This window comes from Thalassophryne amazonica, chromosome 17 (genome assembly GCF_902500255.1).
Source record: "Thalassophryne amazonica chromosome 17, fThaAma1.1, whole genome shotgun sequence".
Classification (NCBI taxonomy): Eukaryota; Metazoa; Chordata; class Actinopteri; order Batrachoidiformes; family Batrachoididae; genus Thalassophryne; species Thalassophryne amazonica.
In genome coordinates, this window is record NC_047119.1 from 5,749,093 (window position 1) to 5,773,033 (window position 23,941).

General features: G+C 42.0%; 2 protein-coding genes across 2 annotated transcripts in view; both read right to left on the reverse strand.

Moving 5' to 3' along the window:
* LOC117530076 (LHFPL tetraspan subfamily member 2a protein) overlaps window positions 1-23,941 on the reverse strand; it is a 120,396-nt gene that overhangs the window by 35,930 nt on the left and 60,525 nt on the right. The gene's annotated exons all lie outside the window — the stretch shown is intronic.
* LOC117530039 (LHFPL tetraspan subfamily member 2a protein-like) overlaps window positions 10,971-23,941 on the reverse strand; it is a 73,498-nt gene continuing 60,527 nt past the window's right edge. The window contains exon 2 of the mRNA XM_034192976.1: window positions 10,971-12,000. Coding sequence (XP_034048867.1) covers window positions 10,971-11,609 — 639 coding nt within the window. The 5' untranslated portion in view covers window positions 11,610-12,000. The remainder of the gene's footprint in view (window positions 12,001-23,941) is intronic.

A 23,941-nucleotide genomic window follows, 5' to 3' on the forward strand; every position in this document is an offset into this window, starting at 1 on the left:
TTCTGTTAACATCTCAAAACTGTCTTCTGTTGAAGAGCATGACAGGCAATTTGTGAGTTTCATATTATGAAGGAGGATCACAAGGAGGCTTCTGCACAGAGAACGTTAACGTCGCATTTACTGCATCTTGCACTTGTCCACTATCATCTACTTTTACACAGGAGTATCTCCGACCTGCAGCTATTAAAATCTGACTATTCACATTTTGTGAATTATGATTCAACCCAAATTCACAAATTTTACTTAAACATGCTTCAAACTTTACAGATTTCTCAAAATGTTCTACAATGCTACTTTTAACACTGATTACAACTAGTTTAAGGTCCTGTTTGGATATCAGATTTGGGGGTTGTTTTGCACCAAAAATATCAACAAAATCATCAAACTTTGCCAATGGTAGGCCGCTCTTACCAGGGCAGGGGTGGAAGAGCCCTCAGAGATCTTTCAATATTATTGTTAGAGCAGAATTATGTTTTGCAACATTTATACATTAATTCTAATTATATTCTTTTACAACATGAATTGTATGGACATTAATAACATGCAACACAAAAATGTATTTAATGCCAGTTTTTTGTGGGCCCCCCCCCATGCTCTGGGCCCTGGGTACATAGACCCCCCCCCCCCAGTCCGATGCCCCTGACCACAGTTGCACAAGCCCCTTCAGTAAGCACATGTCTGAAATGCACAGAATGATGTTTGGACTTTTTTGAGCCATATAATGTGTAACTCAGGGCTCACTTTGCAAAGATGACACTCGTGCCAGCCCATTATAGGGTAGCACCAGAAATGCTGGAGGTGTAACGTGCTGACAGAAGTACAGTTTACCTTAAGCCGCAATTCCATTCTGCATATTCGGCAACAACCACAACATGTTATTTCGGGAATAACCCTGTTGTGTCTGATGATTTGTGGACTGTAATGCTGGATTTTATGGTCGCAAATTGAGTTTTACTGGCAATGTGTTAGTGGAGCCGATAAAAAGGATATTTGCGACCGTAATCCAGCATTAACGTTCGCAAATCATCAGACACAAGGGGGTTATTCCCATTCTAATCCAATTCCATCTTTGCACGGTTTATTTTTCTGTAAGTAATTCGTTCGGCGAAGCTTACCGTAGCGCTCCGCCAGTTTCTCTCACTCTCTTCTTCTTCATGTTTAATGGCGGTTGGCAACCTCTCACTCTCAGCTGACAGCGCCATTATTGACATCTGCGTAGCAACACGTGTGTTCAGGGCGCAGAGTAATACATCAAATGTGAAAACAATCAAATATTTGGTCTGAAATCTCACACGATTAACCAATCAGATTTGCGAACAAATGTAACTGGATTAGAATTATTTATAGTACTGACAACTATCCATTTAGTCAAGGTCAAGTGACAGATGCACCTCCCCGGGGAGGTCATCCAGTTCACCGAACACCTGTCAGCAGGGGTTTGACAGTTCACCACATCGTGCTTTGGGAGTTTTAGAACTGTGGAGCGTGAAAATACTGCTTTGTTGACGGTGAGGAGACCTCAGCCCTGACTTCTTGGAGAGTTAAAACAGGAGTATGGGAAAGAATAGAGAGCAAAAATAATGAATGATGTAGAGAGTTCTGATCCTGCAATCCACCGTCATCAAGAGTCCACCTAGGACACATCAGCCACAGCACCAAACATAACGGCTGGGAAACGTGGAGAAAAAGTGAACCCATCCCGGGAGCTTTGTGTGATCAGAACACACCATAAAAACACAGTATACCAATGTAAGCATGCACATAAATCATGCACTATTTGCCGTTCCTTTCCAAAGTCCTGGAAAAAGTCGTATCAGTCCAACTCCGTGATCACCTCCACACCCATAACCTATATGAAATATTTCAGTCTGGTTTCCGCTCAGCACATAGCACAGAAACAGCCCTGGTCCGCATCATGAACAACCTTCTCATGACTGCGGACCAGGGCAAAAACATAGCCAAGCTCCGCCCCTCCCTTTCCCAACCAGATGCTGAGAGGTTTGTCCATGCTTTTGTCTCCTCCAGGTTGGACTATTGCAATGCCCTCCTCGTCGGGACCCCTGGTAAAACCTGCAAAAGCTGCAGCACATCCAGAACTGTGCTGCCCGGGTCCTGACGAGGAGGCGCAAGTTTGACCACATCACCCCTGTCCTCAGATCCCTCCACTGGCTGCCCATCAAATACAGAATAGAGTACAAACTCTGGCTCCTGACTTATCAGTGCATGCACGGAACCGCCCCTGCCTACCTCAGTGAACTCCTCACCCCACACACCACCTCAAGATCTCTCTGCTCCACCACTCCTCACACTGACTTCACCAACCCAGGACCAGACTCTCCACCATGGGGGACAGGGCCTTCCAGGCAGTGGCCCCTCGGCTCTGGAACTCCCTCCCAGAGACCCTGAGGGCCCCACAAAGTGTGGAGGCCTTTAAAAAAGGCCTAAAGACATTGTTATTTCAAAAGGCCTTTTAGATATTGTTGTGTGGGCCGCCAGAAGAGGAGGTACTGCTGGCCCACCACCAGAGGGCGCCCTGTCAGGAGTGCGGGCTCCAGGCACCAGAGGGCGCAGCCTTCAACAGGTGCTGGCTTTATCCTTAAATAGGAGATACCTGATTCACACCTGTTTGTCCACAAAATTGATGAACTCACTGACTGAATGCCACACTGCTATTATTGTGAACACCCCCTTTTGTTTTTTTTTTTTTTTTTGTTTTTTTTTTACTATAGCCCAATTTCATAGTCTTAAGAGTGTGCATATCATGAATGCTTGGTCTTGTTGGATTTGTGAGAATCTACTGAATCTACTGGTACCTTGTTTCCCATGTAACAATAAGAAATATACTCAAAACCTGGATTAATCTCTTTAGTCACATAGCACTAATATTATTCTGACACTACTGTACATGTGCATGTTCACCTCAGTAAATGTTAAACATTTTAAAACAATACATAGATTATGTGTACACACAACTATTTACCTTAGCCTTCTTCCCTAATTCAGTTACAGATGAGGGGCTCATTCCCATTGGAAGCAGAAGAATAAGCCCCTCTTCAGCATTCACCTTGAGGTAAACATGGATAACGTACCACCGTAGGGATCCTCATCATGTTACCATATACTTCTAATGACACTTTGCTTATTCAGTGGTGAAAAGAAATAGTTTCTTGTGATTCGTGCAGGTTGAGTCAGGTCAACAGGATTGTTTAGTTCCTTGAAAATGCTCCACTCTTCATTCAGAAAGGTTCACTTCTGACTTACAGTAGTTCTGAGTCAGGTTACATTCCTACCAACCCGAGCATCATCAAGCTAGTTATTGTCAGAGTTGCTGCTGTGAACCAGCATTAAATCAAGATCTGTTTTCACCATTAGTTGGACAAAAACCCATAATCCTTCAGCTCTGATGTGTTTTGTGCACTACAGGTCACCATTGATGACTGTAGTAAAAAGAAACCCCCCATCCTCTGGTACAACAACATTTCCTGCCAAAGTACTGCTGTAGCATTCTAAGCATCCCATTAGAACAAAAATGTACCACCAGGTTGATTTCCTGACTGCTGTTTGAAATGTGACTGAAGAAAGTCACTGCAAGTGCCAACACAGGAAAGAGAACTCCGAGCCCGAGCCATGACATGTGATCCCGTCAGGGCAGAACGTAACGGGGAGTACACACACACACACAACAGGAAAAGGCAACTGAAGGAGTTTCAACCCCCACAGCAACCTTCAATTTTAGACGAAGGACACATTGCTTCCTCCGTGACCTACGTTTACAACTTTAAACTATCCTCATCTCATATGAAGGCAAGTGGTGTACTTCTGTAAAACATCATCTCTGTGACAGTAATTCTCAACACTACGAGCTGTACTTCCGCCCAGCGAGGCGTCTGTCACCAATCAAGAAACATTTAAAACTGAACGACAAATACTTGTGCAATTATCCCAAAAAGGCCATTTAGCCACTGTACTGATAGCTTAAAAAAAAAAAAAAATAGTGTGAACAAATTCACCTTGCAGCAAAGATAAATGATGATAAATGCTGGAAAACACATTAATTATGTTAACTCTAAAATGCCTAAAGCCATTGCAATTCTGCATAAAGCAAAAGACTTCCTCTCCCAACATTCATTAACTATTTTATATTATTCATGACTTGTTCCATATACAACCTTTTGCATTGAGGTTTGGAGAACACATACAAAACCAATAAAAAACTAATATTTCTTTTGCAAAAGAGAGCCATAAGAATTATAAGTAATAAACCACATTGTGAGTCAAAAAATCCATTGCCTGTTTGTTTTTTTTAAATTCTGGCACTTGGTTGATTACATCACAATACAAATGTATAAAGTTAAACTTTTGCCTCAACATGTCCAAGATCTGTTTAAAATGAGGGCGTCCAGTTATAATTTGTGAGGAACGTTATTTTTTTGAGAAGTTAAAGATCCAAACTACTGTAAAACGTCACTGTTTCCGTTGGAATAATTGTCCTGATAACATTAAATTACTTGGTACCTTAGTTGACTTTAAAAGACTTTACAAAATAATAAAATTGCTTGTTATAGTTTGAAGAATTAAGTTTAACGATTTGTTATGGTTTTTGGGTTTGTCTGGTTGTGTTTTGAAATTTTAGTTCAGCGATTAATTTGTATTGTTCATGCACGCTTCATTGGTATTTGTTGTGTGTGTGTGTGTGTGTGTGTGTATATATGTATATGTATATATATATATATATGTATGTATATACACACACACACTACTGTCTACAGCCTTTCGGCCACACGGTACACCGTTAAGTTGTTCTTTTTAGGAGTTTTTGTTATTGTTGATCTAAGTGCCGAATAAATAACTTAATGAATTCTTTCATTCACGATCACAATCTTGAATCCACTATAGTTCCTTCTGTTTTCTTCTTACTTTGAAAGGCATTCCTTCAGTGTTTTCTGTATGTTTTAAGATTACTCCCCCCCGCCTACCTCGGAACATGAGTGCAAAACATAAATAAAGCCATACCGGCTTGGATGTCGCCTGGATGAATGAGATCCACGTCTTGTTGTTGGGGAACCAGGACATACTGATGAGAAATGTCACCATTTATTTTATTTTATATCACGTATATAGCGCCAAATCACAACAAAGCTGCCTCGAGGAGCGTCACACAACCTTACTAACCCCTAGAGCAAGAACACAGGCAACAGTGGTAAAGAAAATCTCCCTCTGAGGATTTGAGGAAGAAACCTAAAGCAGACCAGACTCAAAGGGGCGACACTCTGCTTGGACCATGATACCGACACAGTTGACAATACAAATTATACAGGAAATTTTTGGGAGTCCGTGCTGGTGTCCAGGACAGGAAGTCTGCACTATAATCCATTAACTGCTTTAGGAGGAGTTGAGCTTTGAGTGTCCAGTATGAATGTACAGGTTCAGTCCTGCAGTCACCCACAAATATATGTTGACGGCTATAAATATGACTATTGTAGTTATCACTGTCTACCATGTTACAAATATAATGGCAAGTGACCGTATGACACGTGACAAATGTACAAGCAGGTTCACAACTCAAATTTTTGCTTGTGCAGGGGGCATCAGAGGAACCCTACAACTGGGTTTTCCTCCGTTAAAGGAATAATAAATGACAGAGACTTTCAGTCTCAATGTCCGCACCTTCGTTTCTTCAGAAAGTAGGTCATGCTCCTTTGCTCTTAAAAACAAGTGGGGTGGTGAAACTCTCCTCTTTCAATCTCATCAATCTCTCCATCTCTCCTTATATCTCCCCCACCCTCCTTCTCCCTTCATTCTCCTTCGTAAAGCACCGACATCGTATTAAACACGGAAATGAAAACTAGGTCATAAATCCTTTCCACATGTTGCCCCGATGTCCACATCAGCACCGGCGACGGACTGAAGCATGGTTTTAATTTTGTACCACACCCATTCCAGAACACCCCCACACCCACACACATACCCAACCCCCTAAAAGCCGGACCTTCTAACCTAAAACACCCCGCTGCACTCCACCTACCCAGGCTTGCGCCTCCTCTGCACTGGCTCTCGTCTCGTCTCTTACAGTCATTTCTCCGCTACCACTCCATTTGTGAAAAAAGCCCCACACCCTTCTTTCCTAACCGCAAGTTACAACAGCGGTTATGAAACTCCCCATACATTCAGGCAGCGAGGTGAAGGAATGAGCTGTGCGTAGCATTTGAAAAGGTTAATCTTTAACTAAAGGTGTTGAAACAAGTGTTTCTTAAAAACAGGATCACTCCACGGTGCGACCACACCTTATCAAGGTCATGCAGAAATGGTGACCTTGGGGAAGTGATGGTCTAGTGGTTAAGCGCTGGGCTTGAGACCAGAGGATCCTTGGTTCAAATCCCAGCCTGACCGGAAAATCGCTAATGGCCCTTGGGTAAGTCCTTAATCCCCAGTTGCTCCCAGTGTGCAGTGAGTACCTTGCATGGCAGCAGCCTGACATCGGGGTGAATGTGAGGCATTATTGTAAAGCACTTTGAGCATCTGATACAGATGGAAAGGAGCTATATAAATGCAGTTCATTTATTATTCAAATGTATTTCAGATGAACTGCAGAGCGCGCACACACACACACACACACACACACACACACACACACACACACACACACTGTGCACAGGTTTTCCATCTGTGGCTGATGCAAAGCTCTGTTGTGATTAGTTAACGTGCATGCCACGTGTGCACAGAGACCTTTAGACACTGAATGACACCCCGTGTGATTGCACATTATTAATGGGTTTTTATGTGCATCACAAAAACACTATTTTATCGAGGAAATTCAGTTTGCTCAGAGAGAGAGAGCCCACCACGTCACGTTCTCCAGTGACTTGCTTTCAAACTTGTTTCAGTATTTGCTTCACGTGCACACACAATCAAACTGTGGAGCCGGGTTTTATGTCATCTGCACACAATCAAGATTTCAGGCGATTCCAACACTCTGCTGCACAGCTTTGTGTTACAGAACGCCAGTAGATTTTGGCCAGTGTTGCCACAGTTACTTTGAAAAGTTACTTTTTTTAATTACTTTATACAGTTACTTCATTCGCAGCTTTATGCAGTTACTTTATTAGCCGCTACCGACAACTTGCAACTGATAAGTAATGTAACTAATGAAGTAACTAGTAATCACTGTTGCCAGTTACTTTGAAAAGTTACTTTATTAGTTTCTCTTTTAGTTTCTTTGTACAGTTACTTATTCAGCTTTACACAGTTACTTTATAGCAGCTGCCAACAACTTGCAACTAAGTAATGTAACTAAGAAGTAACTAATAATCTAACTTGGTTACCCTTAAGACTGAGTTATCAGCAAACTAACTAATCAGCAAACTAACTAATAGTTACTTTTCTGAGTGCTGAATCTTAAAAATAACCAAGTTAGATTATTAGTTACTTTTTAAATTACTTCATACAGTTACGTTATTAGCAGGTGCCGACAACTTGCAACTAAGTAATGTAATTTCTAAGGTATCTCTAACTTGGTTAATCTTAAGACTGAGTTATCAGCAAACTAATAGTTACTTTTCTGAGTACTGAATATTAAAAATAACCAAGTTAGATTATTAGTTACTTTTTAAATGACTTTATACAGTTACTTTATTAGCAGCTGGCGACAACTTGCAACTAAGTAATGTAACTAATAAGGTAACTAGTAATCTAACTGGGTTACTCTTAAGACTGACTTATTAGCAAAGTAAGTTACTTTTCTGAGTACTCAATCTTAAAAATAACCAAGTTAGAGTATTGTCCACAGCTGATAATGAAAGTAACTGTATAAAGTAACTGTATAAAGTTACTAATAAAGTTACTTTGGCAACACTGCTAGAAATCTAACTTATTTATTTTTAAAATAGAGTAATCAGCAAAGTAACTAAGAGTTACTTTGCTGATTACTCAATCTTATGAATAACCAAGTTAGAATATTAATTACCTTATTAGTTACAAGTTGTCAGCAGCTGCTAATAAGTAACTGCATAAAGATGCTAATGAAGTAACTGTATAAAGTAACTAAAAAAGTAAGTTTTCAAAGTAACTGTGGCAACACTGGCCACAGGTGAGTGTGTCATCCCCCCCCACCCCCCCCACCCGTAATTTCATAGAGTGCGATTGTGTGCACGCAGAGCCGTTTTAGTTTTTGTTGACGTATTTAACACGTCACCTCTGGTATTTTATTACTGTCAGTTCCAGCTGGTGTCTTAATCATGTTCAGCAATAAAAGTGTGATGAGGTTAATGAGTCACGACTGCAGCAGAAACCTTATAGCAGGAATAATAAAAAATTAAAACCCTGACAACGGAGTTTGTTTGCCGTCTCGTCTTGAATCCTTTCTGAATGAAGTACGACACGCGAGTTTAGAAAAGTTCTTTTTAATAACGTTTCACTTTCAGGTGGACAAACTGACTGCTTCCAAATGTGCGCCGCAGGATGCAGATTTTAACCGGGTGACCCTCAACAGCAGAACGGCCTGTTTTAGCCATTTGATTACGTAAGAGGGGGGACTGGATCTGCTTCAGTGGACGAACAGACGTCGTAAACCACCTGGTCTGAAGGAATCAAATGTCAGTTTAACACAATCTGAGACACTGCAACAATCAGAACATTTCTCATGAAGGAAGACGCGCTGCAGAAGTAACATCAGCGCTTTGGAGAAAAGGTTAGCAGAGTCTGGAGCTGCTTCGGCGTAATGACATGACCATCTCTGGTGACTCCATCACAATCTTCCCATCTGAGGTCAATCACTTCCCCAAACATCTGCCGCCTGGATCCAGTTTTCTCATTACCGGAGGGTCGGAGAGCGTTGTGGAAACAATGATTCGTGCAAAGTCAGTGTGGACACGCTGGTGCTTGATATCAGCGAGGGTGAGTTCATTCACAGGCTGAATGGAAAAAACGTAATCACCACAACTATCACTTCAGCAGAAACGCCTTTTTGGCTCAACTGGTGAACATCAACTGATTGACTGAGGGGGAAAGAAAGTTGGACAGTGACACTGTTCAATGTCAGACAATCAGCTCGCTTATCTCTTCCTGACGTTGAAATGAGTAAAGGGTCATCCGCCAAGGCATGAAGGAAGCCCTCCCGCCTCCTCAGCTGTTTGAAGTTCCATTCTCGCCCCCTTTCCTCTCCTCATCCTTTGCAAACTCGGCTGTGGACATCCCCACTTTCATGACCTTTTCCATCTGTCCCACAGTCCTAACTGTGAGTCAGCCATATCCGAGTATCTCATCCGTAGTAGTAGTAGTGAACATGTCACGTTTCTACACAGATGGTGTGTAAGTTGCAGCCAAATCGAAAACGGTTGCAAGCCAGTTATCCAAATGTCAGCACATTTCAAATTAGAGTTCAGGTTGAAAAATACCAGCCGTCTCCTTAATGTCAAAACGCATATTATAAATAAAAGTTACCTGATGTAACTGTGGTTCTGATGTGATCCTCAGCTTTCTAACAGGCTTTCTGCTCTGACACTCAAGATGCTCCTGGACAGCCTGTCTGGGATTTTCAGACTGATGCGTGAATGTGTTTGAGGACACGCAACAACAGGGCACCACGTGGGGAGTCGTGACGAGTTCGGGTATGCTTAGTATGTGCAGACTCTGCATGAGCAGCGCTGCCAGGGGAGTGATTACCGACACGGAATCAAAACAATATCAACTTTGTTCTGGCTACTGCATCAGTAACATCCTGTATAGTTTTTAATAAAACCCGTCCTTGTTTCATTTGACCAACATTTGCCTCAGTAATCCACGCAAAGAGAATACACAGGCAGCACGGTGTCTTAGTGGTTAGCACTGTCAGACATGGGTCAAATACTTTGCATTGTATTTAAATACAAATACTTTAGATTTCGAATTCCAAATACAAATAAATATATTTTGAGTATTTCAATACAAATACTTTCTATGAAACTATAAACAACAAATCAACACAAAAACTGATAAACCGGTGACAATTTATTGTGAAATAGCATGACCAGATACTACTGATAAGTAAAGGATTGATCACAAATTCACTATTATATATCACAGGCAATAATCAAATGATCACAATCTATATTCTGTTTCCATCAATATTACATCCTTTTGTATCCACCATATCACAAAACAATAATAAAATGTCATATCTGGTGTGGTCTCAACACGGTGTCACAGAGATTCCCAAGTTTGAAAAGTATTTGTAAAAGTATTTGGAAATACTTGGGATCGGCGATGTATTTGAAATACAAATACAAATACTTTGAATTCAAAGTCAGAAAATACAAATACTCCAAAATACAAATACTTTTGTATTTGGCCCCATGTCTGAGCACTGTTGCCTCTAGCAAGAAGGTCATGGGTTCAATTCCCACCTGTGGCCTTTCTGTGTGGAGTTTGCATGTTCTCCCGTGTTTGTGTGGGTTTCCTCCCACATCTAAAGACATGCAGGTTCTGTGGACTGGAAACTTTATAACTGTCCAGGTCTCCCTTGTAAAAGAGGTCTCGATTTCAATAGGACTAACCTGGTTAAATAAAGGTTAAATTAAATTAAAACAGTCTGTCTACAGCTAACCCAATCACATAATTTGAACATACGTATTTCCCAGATGAACACTTGATCGGTTCCTCTGATGTTCTGATTTAAGAAACTTCACGTCCTCATGATATTCGGCCTGCACACGGCTGGTTTAGAGCCACCGCGTCCTTCACCGCACACCCGCCTTTTCTGTTTGCACCAAACAAAACAGCTGTGAGGGAAGACGGCGTTAACCAATGGGCGGCTGAAGAAATCACGTATGCCTCATGGCCTCCTCCTGTCCGAAGTCCATTATTCATCACAGCAAGTCAAGAAGACACAAACCATAAACAGAGTCACACATGAGACACGCACACAAACGCAGATAGGTGTGTGTGTTCCGCTAGTTCTGTCCATCACCTGTCAGAAAAACATCAGCTGAATGAGACTAAAGTAAATATTTGGGTGGCAGTTTCTCCGAGCGACAGCGTTGGGAGTAAAAACAAGCTAATTGTGCCTCTGAAAGCCTCTGATTGCTCAGGTTAAAGGTCACTGAGTCGAAGGCTTTCTTTCGGCGGTGGGAGCTGCGATGTTTAGGGCGAAACGTGTGCAACCTCTCAGACAAACAAGCTTTCGTGTTGACGTTAGAACGCGCATGCTCACCTGCGATCCCTTGCAGCAGTCCACATACGTTGAAGATGCTCTTCTTCATGATGCTCTGGAAGCACATGGTGAAGATCGAGATGAACGCCACCGGCGCCAACAGCAGCAGGATCCCCGCCGCCAGGAAGATAGACGTGGCCTGCCAGAACCTGCTGGCAATCTCGCTGAAGTGCACCGCGTATGGTCCGCAAAGTATACCGCGCTGCATGTGGGGCAGTTTTATACAGCGGCCATAGATGCCTAAAGTGGGTCGGTAGGCCTCCCCGGCCGTTGTGGCCCCATGGGGGCTGAAGACGGCATCGGGGGTGCGGGGGAAGCCCACCAGCCAGTCAGTGCTCATGAAGGCGATGAGCTCTCCGAACGCAGCCACAATACTCAGCAGAGTCCACAGCATGGAGCGGCAGGTGACGATGACATGGCACATACTGACGGCGGCTGGAGCGTCCCGCTCTTCCGATTCCCGATGGCGATAAGGCAAATTGCTCAGGCTCCAATCCTTTCCTGCTGGAACCGTGAGAGCGACTGAACAAATAAAACCAGCCGCAGAAGGAAGCGTTGGGTGACAATGGCGTACACAAAGCGTTGGCGTCAATGATTGACAGTCCGCTGCCTCCCGCGCCTTCTCTCGGCTTATCTTCTGCTTTTGTTTTCGGCACAGCTGTTCCACCTCAGCACTTGGCAGTGCCGCTAGAACAAAAGCTTCATCCTTCTGCTTGACGTCAACTTCTTCAGGCTGATTCTCTCTTGATTTTAGTGCCTACATTGTAGTGGAGACGTGTTCTGGAGCCAGCCCGCTGGCGTCACGTCAGACACACCTAAGAGATAATAAAACACAAGGTCAGAAACAGAGCGTCGTCTGCATAAGTGCACATATTAAAGTGTTAGAGCCACATATATTTACACGCCCACAAACAATCAATCAATCAATCAATTTTATTTATATAGCGCCAAATCACAACAAACAGTTGCCCCAAGGCGCTTTATATTGTAAGGCAAGGCCATACAATAATTACGTAAAAACCCCAACGGTCAAAACGACTCCCTGTGAGCAAGCACTTGGCGACAGTGGGAAGGAAAAACTCCCTTTAACAGGAAGAAACCTCCAGCAGAACCAGGCTCAGGGAGGGGCAGTCTTCTGCTGGGACTGGTTGGGGCTGAGGGAGAGAACCAGGAAAAAGACATGCTGTGGAGGGGAGCAGAGATCAATCACTAATGATTAAATGCAGAGTGGTGCATACAGAGCAAAAAGAGAAAGAAACACTCAGTGCATCATGGGAACCCCCCAGCAGTCTACGTCTATAGCAGCATAACTAAGGGATGGTTCAGGGTCACCTGATCCAGCCCTAACTATAAGCTTTAGCAAAAAGGAAAGTTTTAAGCCTAATCTTAAAAGTAGAGAGGGTGTCTGTCTCCCTGATCTGAATTGGGAGCTGGTTCCACAGGAGAGGAGCCTGAAAGCTGAATGCTCTGCCTCCCATTCTACTCTTACAAACCCTAGGAACTACAAGTAAGCCTGCAGTATGAGAGCGAAGCGCTCTATTGGGGTGATATGGTACTATGAGGTCCCTAAGATAAGATGGGACCTGATTATTCAAAACCTTATAAGTAAGAAGAAGAATTTTAAATTCTATTCTAGAATTAACAGGAAGCCAATGAAGAGAGGCCAATATGGGTGAAATATGCTCTCTCCTTCTAGTCCCCGTCAGTACTCTAGCTGCAGCATTTTGAATTAACTGAAGGCTTTTTAGGGAACTTTTAGGACAACCTGATAATAATGAATTACAATAGTCCAGCCTAGAGGAAATACATGCATGAATTAGTTTTTCAGCATCACTCTGAGACAAGACCTTTCTAATTTTAGAGATATTGCGTAATTGCAAAAAAGCAGTCCTACATATTTGTTTAATATGCGCTTTGAATGACATATCCTGATCAAAAATGACTCCAAGATTTCTCACAGTATTACTAGAGGTCAGGGTAATGCCATCCACAGTAAGGATCTGGTTAGACACCATGTTTCTAAGATTTGTGGGGCAAAGTACAATAACTTCAGTTTTATCTGAGTTTAAAAGCAGGAAATTGGAGGTCATCCATGTCTTTATGTCTGTAAGACAATCCTGCAGTTTAGCTAATTGGTGTGTGTCCTCTGGCTTCATGGATAGATAAAGCTGGGTATCATCTGCATAACAATGAAAATTTAAGCAATGCCGTCTAATAATACTGCCTAAGGGAAGCACGTATAAAGTGAATAAAATTGGTCCTAGCACAGAACCTTGTGGAACTCCATAATTAACCTTAGTCTGTGAAGAAGATTCCCCATTTACATGAACAAATTGTAATCTATTAGATAAAACACTGGAGGTTGTTTTAACTTTCTGTCAGGACATATTGGTGGTGAAAACAAATAACGTGTGAGTTTGCAGCTCATGAATGCGTGTTATTTCCTTGTTATTTCATTTACAGCAGACAAAAGGTCAGGAGTTGCTTTTAAATGTGTATTCTTTGGATTTCAGTTATCAGGAAATGGAAAGAATTTGGGACAGTGTGACAGTGGAGCAGGACGTCCTTAAAAAGTGAGTAACCGTGCACGAAGGAAACAACAATTTGTACGACCATCTCGTTCTAATTACTGAAGACAATTTATGAGGACTGTGCCTTGCTGAGTTTTTTCTGTGTGTGTGTGGAGATGTTTGAGAATAGAGCAACACATCAAATGCAAAAAAAAAACTCCAAATATAAAAGCATGACATCTGATGATGGAGGAATAATTGATGCACCTCCATTCAGTTTTTTAGATAGTTTTTATGGTTGGTATGAGACACTACCTACACAATACGATACATATCATGATACACAATTACACTGTTGTTCACACTAATTATGTCCAAAGTAATGTGATGAATTTTAACCTTAAAGAAACAATTCATCTGAAGTATAAATTGTAATCCTCAATGTTATCCGTTTCCTATTTGTTTGTGTTATACAGTAAATCTTTTATGCAAAAGATCATTATTTCTTCCTTTCATGGTATCACGATATTTAAAAAAAAAATTTTTTTGATATGATACAAGCATCACGACGTGATGTACTGTTCCCGCCTCATTGTGTTAAATATTGCATTTGTTTTTTTATGCTTAAAATGGGCAAAATGAATGAGCACAGTTCTGAAAAAAAACAATATTCTTCAGAAAAAAAAATTAATGTTCTTCAATGTGATCACAGCAATAACTCCACATTCAAACTCATACTCACTGGTTCTATATGAGTTACACCTGTTCAACTGTGCATGAAGACAAATACCAGCCAATCACATGGCAGAAACTCAACACAATATTCTATGTGGTTGCAACACTTCAGGAGATGTAAAATCACCAAGATGCAGTGTTGCAAGGCATGTATTTAGTACTTAGTTTGTCCAAATTATGTCAGAAGAATCCCAAAAACTGTGTGTATGTGTTAATACTCACTTTCTGATCACTGTGTGGGACAAACAAACCACAACCGGATGCAGATCTCAGTAATAATTACATAAAAACACTGATTTACACTCACACAAAACACTTTCACAGAAATTTTAAAATGTGTAAAAGCGTAACAATGCGCATTTCTCACATGCCTGATTAAAGAGGTCTAACCTGACACTAAGGGGGGTGTAATGACTGAAGTGACTTTCATCCGTTTTTCCCCGACCGTGTTTAGAAAAGTGTCAGAGAAGAACATTTGGAAAGTTCTGAGTAAAAGAAGAATGAAGCTCCAGATGTTGATCTTGAGGAGAAACTAATGAGTTGTGACGAGTTGCAATGATGTGTGGGTTTGAAGCAGGTCTCCTCTGTTTTGACTGTGTTCATGGGCGTGTGATTGATCAACTCCTAGTATGTGTCGGACAGCAGCAGTGTAAGTGGAGGAGAAGGAGACTGGAGGGTTAAAATAGACGTGGAACAAGAAGTGGATGCAGACAGAGAGGAAAAACAAGCCCGTGGCCTCTCGTCAAACAGCCGGCATAGCTAACCTGGGGTCAGCCAACGGTTGATAACACGAAGGCCATCTGACCGTCACAGAAATGCTCATCACCTCAGTGACATCAGACACAGTCAGCGTCGCTAGATGGTGGGAAAAGCAGAGATTCAGTTCCCAACAAAGAGATATTTCACAAAACAGCAACAAAAGTGACACACGGATTTAAGAAAAACTACAAAAACATGACATCCGAGTGGATACCTGCAGAATTTAAACCATCATAGCAGCAGTGACCCAGTTTCAATGAGTCATTGAGTACAAAATCATATTATGGCTCAAGAAGACCGAGCTAGGCACATAAAATTTTGACACAACTTACAACCGAGTCCAAGGCAACCTGGTATATTCAGGCTAAGTCTACTTGAGATCTGCATAAACAAATTTAATACGAGCCCTCAGAGGCGTCTGGTTCCCAGGAGAGGTACCAAATGATGTGAATATTTAGGTCAGAAGGTCAGAGCTGCGCAGCGGACTCGCTGATTCACAGGTTCTTGTTATAAACTGCTGTGAGCAACGGCTTCGGGGGGTTTTCTCTACCCTAGTTTTCCCGCTGCCTCTTGGGGAGCGCTGTGAGTCTTTCTCCAGCTCTTGTTTGGCGGGGCACCAGAGGGAACCGCGGGCCGCCGCAGACGCATGTGCTGCCCACAGCTCAAGCTTTCTATGACCCAGCCTCTTACGTGCACACAGAGAGGGGCGACAGGCCCGGCTGTCCCCTTGTGGTCACATCTAAAGTGAGCGGGATTCAACATTATAGCTCCTTACACAAACTTTGATCTTTGCTATCCCGTAGAGATAAACAAAGCTTGTTTCCTTTTCATCCAGCACAGAAAATAACCCAGAACTGTGGGCTCTCATGGGGCGGCGTGTGCTTCTTTGTGTATTTGTGCAAGTTACTGTACAGTATGTTTGGACCGTGCAAAACAGATGACATCATAAGACCAGGCGCAGGCTGCCGCCTCTGTGGATTTGGACCAAAATTCATTTGATGAATCACGGATGTCCTCAGTGCCTCGCTATGAACAGATGCGGGAACAGATGCGGACACGAATGGCCTCACTCTCTGGACTTTTTGGAAAATTGTTTTCCAGCCTGAAAAAAAATGAAGCTCCCCGAACGGTCGCCCGGCGTTTGATGTTCCAAAAAAGGGTTTGTGGAGCGCGTGTCACGGTCTGTCTGAAGGGTCAGGGTCAAACATTTGCTGGCCAGTTGCAAAGCCTAATTCCACATTGACAGAATTATTGATGCAAAAGAGTTTGGAGGTGAAATAAGGCTTTGGAATCGGGCCTTTGAAGACCAGGACACTTACTTAACCTTTGACCTGGGAGGGAAGCATGACCATAGAGTTTTAGTGTCACATGCACTTTGGTTATCCAACTCCTACCTGTGGCTCTCAATCTGCATGGGGGTTAGTAAATCAGGCACAAGTCTGGACAAGTCCAGTTCTATTAATATACCTGCATTGTTACAATATGTGTGCAGACATCTGCTGAAGGTTCCCAGACCTGCCAGATTTGTGTGGCTATCCTGAACAGACGTTTCCCAACATAGAGCGACAGGGCAGTCTATATATGTGGGGCTAAAGGTGGATTTACGATGTCCTGTCTACTCCCCGAGTAACCAGAGGGGAGACGAAGGATTATTTGAGGCTCAGTTTACATACACAGTGGAGTTTATGGTCTGCACGACTACACCCACAACCCATCAAGCCACAATGCTAATCCCCATGAGCACAAACTTATAAGACTCCCTGCAATCTGACACATGCCTCCCCAAAGTGTGAGCTATTAGGCCACAGTCTGAACAAAGTGTTCGCTGCCGCAGCGGAAACTCCGTTTACTTCACTGTGCCTTCTCCATCTTGCCATGTGGGCCGGCTGCAAATGAAAGGCTGTGATTTAAAGAGTTAGATCCTCTTCACGCGCTGCACCGTGATACTGCAGGGTTCTCACAGCACAGAGGGGAACTTATAGGGCATAGCCACGCGATGAGTGTTGGAGCTGCAAGTATTATAGGAGGGTCTGGGGGCATCCCCCCAAGAAAATTTATAACCCTTTGAAACACTACTTCCTGCATTTTGAGGGCCACTTTGTGTTGCTAACTGAGACATTAAATAACGTACAACATGTCCTTTAAAAAAGAAAAAACAAAACAGAACAGAAAAGCGTGCCTATGCTGGATAAATCACATCATAGGGGCCCCCATGCTCAACTGCGCTGGCGGGAACCCTGCGCTGTGGTCCCAATGCACATTTATTTTCAATATGTGTTTCAACAAATTTAGTGACCCATCAGATTCTACGACTTAATTAGGTAGTAAAACTGCACAGCGACACCCCCTGATCTTCAGACATAAGAATAATCTCGATGGAGGAATTACTTCATTTATCTAACCTCATTTAACAAAATAAATACATAGAAACTCTGTATCTCATGTGTCAATCAAACTGTGATGATAGTGTGGGTGGACCACAGAAGATTTTTAGACTTCAAAATTGGCCATGGAGTGCTTAAGTACACCATTGTTTAATTATTGTAGATGATCATTTATTTGGTCAGGTTGTAGATATTTTACTACAACCCCTGGCAAAAATTATGGAATCACCGGCCTCGGAGGATGTTCATTCAGTTGATTAATTTTGTAGAAAAAAAAGCAGATCACAGACATGACACAAAACTAAAGTCATTTCAAATGGCAACTTTCTGGCTTTAAGAAACACTATAAGAAATCAGGAAAAAAAAAAATTGTGGCAGTCAGTAACGGTTACTTTTTACACAAAAGGCTATACCAGCACCGCAGAGAGGGCGCCAGTGGACTGCGGTCTGCAGTTCACCTCCACCTCAAAGACACGTACCACACGTTTGAGGACAAGGAAGTTAAAATATTAGCCAGAGAGAAGAAATGGTTTGAGAGAGGGGTCAAGGAGGCATTCTTTGTGAAACGTTTGAAACCCAGCCTTAACCGGGGAGGGGGTCTGAGACACGCTTTATCCCCTGTTTACAATGGGGTACTCAGGTCAAAGGAGTTTCAGTCTTTTGTTCATGGTAATGAGTCATTCACGTCATCAAGGGAGCCATCAGAAAGGCATCCATCCCATCATTAGAGGGACAGCTGTCCTGCCATTAGGTGTGCTAACTACAGCACGATAGTTGCTAATTAGAGCTATTGGTTAGTCACTAGCCTATAGCAGTCTGCTTCTCAGTAGGAGGAGTCTGGTTAGGTTTAAAACTCCAGCTTTTGTTGGCTTCTGTTTTATTCTTCTCTACAAGAGTCAAGACAGAAGTCAGACTTCCAGAGCAAGAATTTTAGCTGAGGAAGCTTCTGCGATTTGAAGCGAAACGTCCTCGCGTCAAGCAACCCAGTCCAGTCGAAGATTCAAGCTTCTCTACTATGGATACCACCTGGACAACTGAGAGCCTACACAGAAAAATTGATGGGATAAAAGTGTCCAAAATATCAATGTAAACTTGTGCATTTATTTATGATGTAATGACAGCCATCTCCCCAGTGCCTTTACCTGACATGCAGCCCCATATCATCAATGACTGTGGAAATTTACATGTTCTCTTCAGGCAGTCATCTTTATAATCTCAGTGGAATGGCACCAAACAAAAGTTCCAGCATCATAACCTTGTCCAATGCAGAGTTCCAGATTCATCACTGAATATGACTTTCATCCAGTCATCACAGTCCACGATGGCTTTTCCTTAGCCCATTGTACCCTTGTTTTTTCTGTGTTAGGTGTTAATGATGGCTTTCGTTTAGCTTTTCTGTATGTAAATCCCATTTCCTTTAGGCGGTTTCTTACAGTTCGGTCACAGACGTTGACTCTAGTTTCCTCCCATTCGTTCCTCATTTGTTTTGTTGTGCATTTTCGATTTTTGAGACATATTGCTTTAAGTTTTCTGTCTTGATGTCTTCCTTGGTCTACCAGTATGTTTGCCTTTAACAACCTTCCCATGTTGTTTGTATTTGGTCCAGAGTTTAGACACAGCTGACTGTGAACAACCAACATCTTTTGCAACATTACGTGATGATTTACTCTCTTTTAAGAGTTTGATAATCCTCTCCTTTGTTTCAGTTGACATCTCTCATGTTGGAGCCATGATTCATGTCAGTCCACTTGGTGCAACAGCTCTCCAAGGTATGATCACTCCATTTTAGATGCAGACTAATGAGCAGATCTGATTTGATGCAGGTGTTAGTTTTGGGGATGAAAATTTACAGGGTGATTCCATAATTTATTCCTCAGAATTGAGTGAGTCCATATTTTTTTCCCTCTGCTTGGTCTAAAAAAGTAACCGTTACTGACCGCCACAATTTTTTTTTCCTGATTTCTTATAGTGTTTCTTAAAGCCAGAAAGTTGCCATTTGAAATGACTTTAGTTTTGTGTCATGTCTGTGATCTGCTTTTTTTTACTAAATTAAACAACTGAATGAACATCCTCCGAGGCCGGTGATTCCTATTGCTTGCTGTCCACAGCTGACTTCACACTAGATGATGTGCATGACAAGCTAATATAATAACCACTACCAGAAATTAGAGAACCACGCTAGGAGACCACGTTAGCTAGCTTGGGACAGTAAGATAGACCTCAATGGCCGTTAATGTAGACTAGCATAGCTGCTATCCAATAATAAATGAATGAGGGACAGAGAGGGAGCACAATGCCAACACTTTACATATTTAACACCAATTCATCCAGCTTCATTCTTTGTTATATAACTTTTAGAAACATTTCTGCATTTACTTGTATATACAGTTATATATAAATGATTTTCCTGATTATGTCAAACTAAAATCAACCTTTCTGGGTTTTTAATGCAGAAAATTTAAATCCAGTATACACAGTACGCTGTAGATAAAAAGCATATTGCATGCACACGACTAAACTTTTGAAAACAGGCTACGGTCGGCTGGAGGGATGTTTTGACCCTGGACATCCTGCCTAGGATGCTCCGAACACCACGGACACATGGACATTTCACTTGTGTTAACACATGTTGATAAATACTAGTGTAATATTAAAGTCATTCTAATACACTGAAAACCCAAGTAGTAGTTGTTTTTTCAATACTTAGGTTAAACTATATATTTCCGTTTATATTAAAACAAATGGTTAGGATTGGGGTCAAGTTAAGGATTATAGATCAGGTAAAGGTGCCTTGACACTTGCACTTTAACCCCCGCACTGCCGCACAATTCGTCGTGCACAATGCCACCCGCTGTGTTCCCCACTGGATGCCGCGCTTTGTGCCGCTGGACACTGCATATATAAAATAATTATTTCATAGCGGATTTATCATTTTCTCTCAGAGTTTGGCTGATGAAAACACCTCTAACTGCTTCCAGAATCACAGAGGACTGTTTCAGTTGCTGTTTGTTTTTCTCTCTCTCTCGTGTGCTTCATGAGGTGGAAAACGCATTTGGAATAGTCTTAAAAGTAATTATTTGTAATATTTATATTGTAATGGCTTGGTTAAACAATTGCATTTTCATTCCTTCTTATGACTATCCGGAAAATTATGTTTATCATCGATTTAATATCTCTTCATAATCGTTCAGATGAGCTGCAATGTGATGCGCCGCGCTGATTCGCACTGACACTTAGTGTTTTTTTAATTGTTTGCGCATTGTTCCTGTGAAATTCACATAATTAATGCATGCCAGAGATTTTGAACATTTCAAAATTTTCTTTGCGCACTTGCAGCAGCCGTGCACAGTTTACAATGAGTTTACGCTCTGGCACGGCAGATTGTGTACCAGTGCACGGATCAGATTTGTGCAAGTGTCAAGGCGCCGTAAGGTATAGTGTTAGGGTAAGGATTAGAGTAAGGGTTCGGGTTACAGCTCATTAAGGATGTGCAAGATGACATTTGCCAAAAAGCCCATGGAAAAAACATCCTACATTTGTCAGTTTAGTAGTATGAAGTAAAAGCGCACACAAATACAAACAAAGAACATCCAAACCTTTATAAAGGGTTAACTTATCTTTCTCTTGGCCTTTTCCACACAGTCACTGACAGGAAAACTATCTAGATATCTATATATCTATAGACATACCACGTCTAGAGCAAAGCGTCTCCATGGAGAATGTGTTTAGGCGCTGCAGGAAGGTTCAGGGAGAGTTTATGGAAGGTACATGCTGAGACAACATCATGAAGGGTGCTTAAGACAGAAGGTCAGCATTTACAACCTGCTGGTTACGTGCACAATCCAAAGACAAAACAGTCATCTACCTCTGACTGTTGGTTTGTTTATTAGACTGTCTTCATTTTACATTTCCAACCCACAAATATGTCAGGCTGTGACACGAAAACCAGAGTTATTTCAAATCAAAGGGAATGACTATAACCTGTGATGACCTGTTGGAATGAGAATCCCCCCCAGCCACTGACTGGGGGGACCAACACTTAAAATAAAGCACATGCAACAATAAAGTCTGTTACAATCACCAAGTCAGTGAGATTTCAATCAATCAATTCAATCAATTTATTTATATAGCGCCAAATCACAACAAACAGTTGCCCCAAGGCGCTTTATATTGTAAGGCAAGGCCATACAATAATTACGTAAAAACCCCAATGGTCAAAACGACCTCCTGTGAGCAAGCACTTGGCGACAGTGGGAAGGAAAAACTCCCTTTTAACAGGAAGAAACCTCCAGCAGAACCAGGCTCAGGGAGGGGCAGTCTTCTGTTGGGACTGGTTGGGGCTGAGGGAGAGAACCAGGAAAAAGACATGCTGTGGAGGGGAGGCAGAGATCAATCACTAATGATTAAATGCAGAGTGGTGCATACAGAGCAAAAAGAGAAAGAAACAGTGCATCATGGGAACCCCCAGCAGTCTAAGTCTATAGCAGCATAACTAAGGGGTCACCTGATCCAGCAAAAAGGAAGTTTTAAGCCTAATCTTTAAAGTAGAGAGGGTGTCTGTCTCCCTGATCCGAATTGGGAGCTGGTTCCACAGGAGAGGAGCCTGAAAGCTGAAGGCTCTGCCTCCCATTCTACTCTTACAAACCCTAGGAACTACAAGTAAGCCTGCAGTCTGAGAGCGAAGCGCTCTATTGGGGTGATATGGTACTATGAGGTCCCTAAGATAAGAAAGGGACCTGATTATTCAAAACCTTATAAGTAAGAAGAAGAATTTTAAATTCTATTCTAGAATTAACAGGAAGCCAATGAAGAGAGGCCAATATGGGTGAGATATGCTCTCTCCTTCTAGTCCCTGTCAGTACTCTAGCTGCAGCATTTTGAATTAACTGAAGGCTTTTCAGGAACTTTTAGGACAACCTGATAATAATGAATTACAATAGTCCAGCCTAGAGGAATAAATGCATGATTAGTTTTTCAGCATCACTCTGAGACAAGACCTTTCTAATTTTAGAGATTTTGCGCAAATGCAAAAAAGCAGTCTTACATATTTGTTTAATATGCGCTTTGAATGACATATCCTGATCAAAAATGACTCCAAGATTTCTCACAGTATTACTAGAGTTAGGGTATGCCATCCAGAGTAAGGATCTGGTTAGACACCATGTTTCTAAGATTTGTGGGGCCAAGTACAATAACTTCAGTTTATCTGAGTTTAAAAGCAGGAAATTAGAGGTCATCCATGTCCTTATGTCTGTAAGACAATCCTGCAGTTTAGCTAATTGGTGTGGTGTCCTCTGGCTTCATGGATAGATAAAGCTGGGTATCATCTGCGTAACAATGAAAATTTAAGCAATACTGTCTAATAATACTGCCTAAGGGAAGCATGTATAAAGTGAATAAAATTGGTCCTAGCACAGAACCTTGTGGAACTCCATAATTAACCTTAGTCTGTGAGAGAGATTCCCCATATATCAATTATAATTTTGTAAATTAAAACACATGCACAGTCAATGGACGGGATGGGCAAAGATGGTTTTGACTGAGGAACCTTCTGCTCTGGAAACAACTACACATAACCGCATGGTCACCACCGCAATAGTATGAAAGCAATTAGTCAATCCTTTATTAGCCAACTAACATTAGCGAAAGCCAATGTTAGCTTTAGCTCGCTAACATTAGTTAAACCTAAGGCAAAAGTTAGAAACTAGCTGAAACTGAAGACGCTTGACAGAATGTAAGTGTATTAAACAAGCTTTTACGTACAACACGTCCTTTAAAAAAAGGACTTACATACAGACCTCTTTGGCTGAACCCTAATTAAGATGGGGAACCACCCCCGCCAATTTGAAACATGCCTATACATAGGCCCTGAGGCCCATTGATTTCTGTGTTAATGGTGGCCAGGCACAAGGTGCTGTACATGGGTAAATCTCATTTCCAATGCCAAAAGATTGTTCTAGTGACAGATGTTAGGGCTCGTGGGTTTTGGGTTTTGTCTTGTGGATAGGAAGCCTGCCTCTTATACTAGTGACTGTGGTTTTGGGTCCAGAGAGTTGTAGCAGTGTTGACTGCACCTGTGCTTGTAGAGCAGGTAGCTCAGCAAGATACAGTTGCACTACCATCCTCTTAGTTAAGCTTCTTTGGAACAGAAACTTCGTCTGCACTGACCCAGTCCCTCTATTTGTAAATAGGCATCTAACAGGACTGGATTGGCATCAAGGACAAGGGGAGTCATCAACTCTCATCTCATCATGGTTATGGAATCCAGGGATAAGCACAAGTACCAATGGGGCTTAGGGTCTATGTAGGACATACTTTGCTCTCTCCCTGTCAGTCTGTCCATCAACCCATCCATGCAAGTCTCTTGT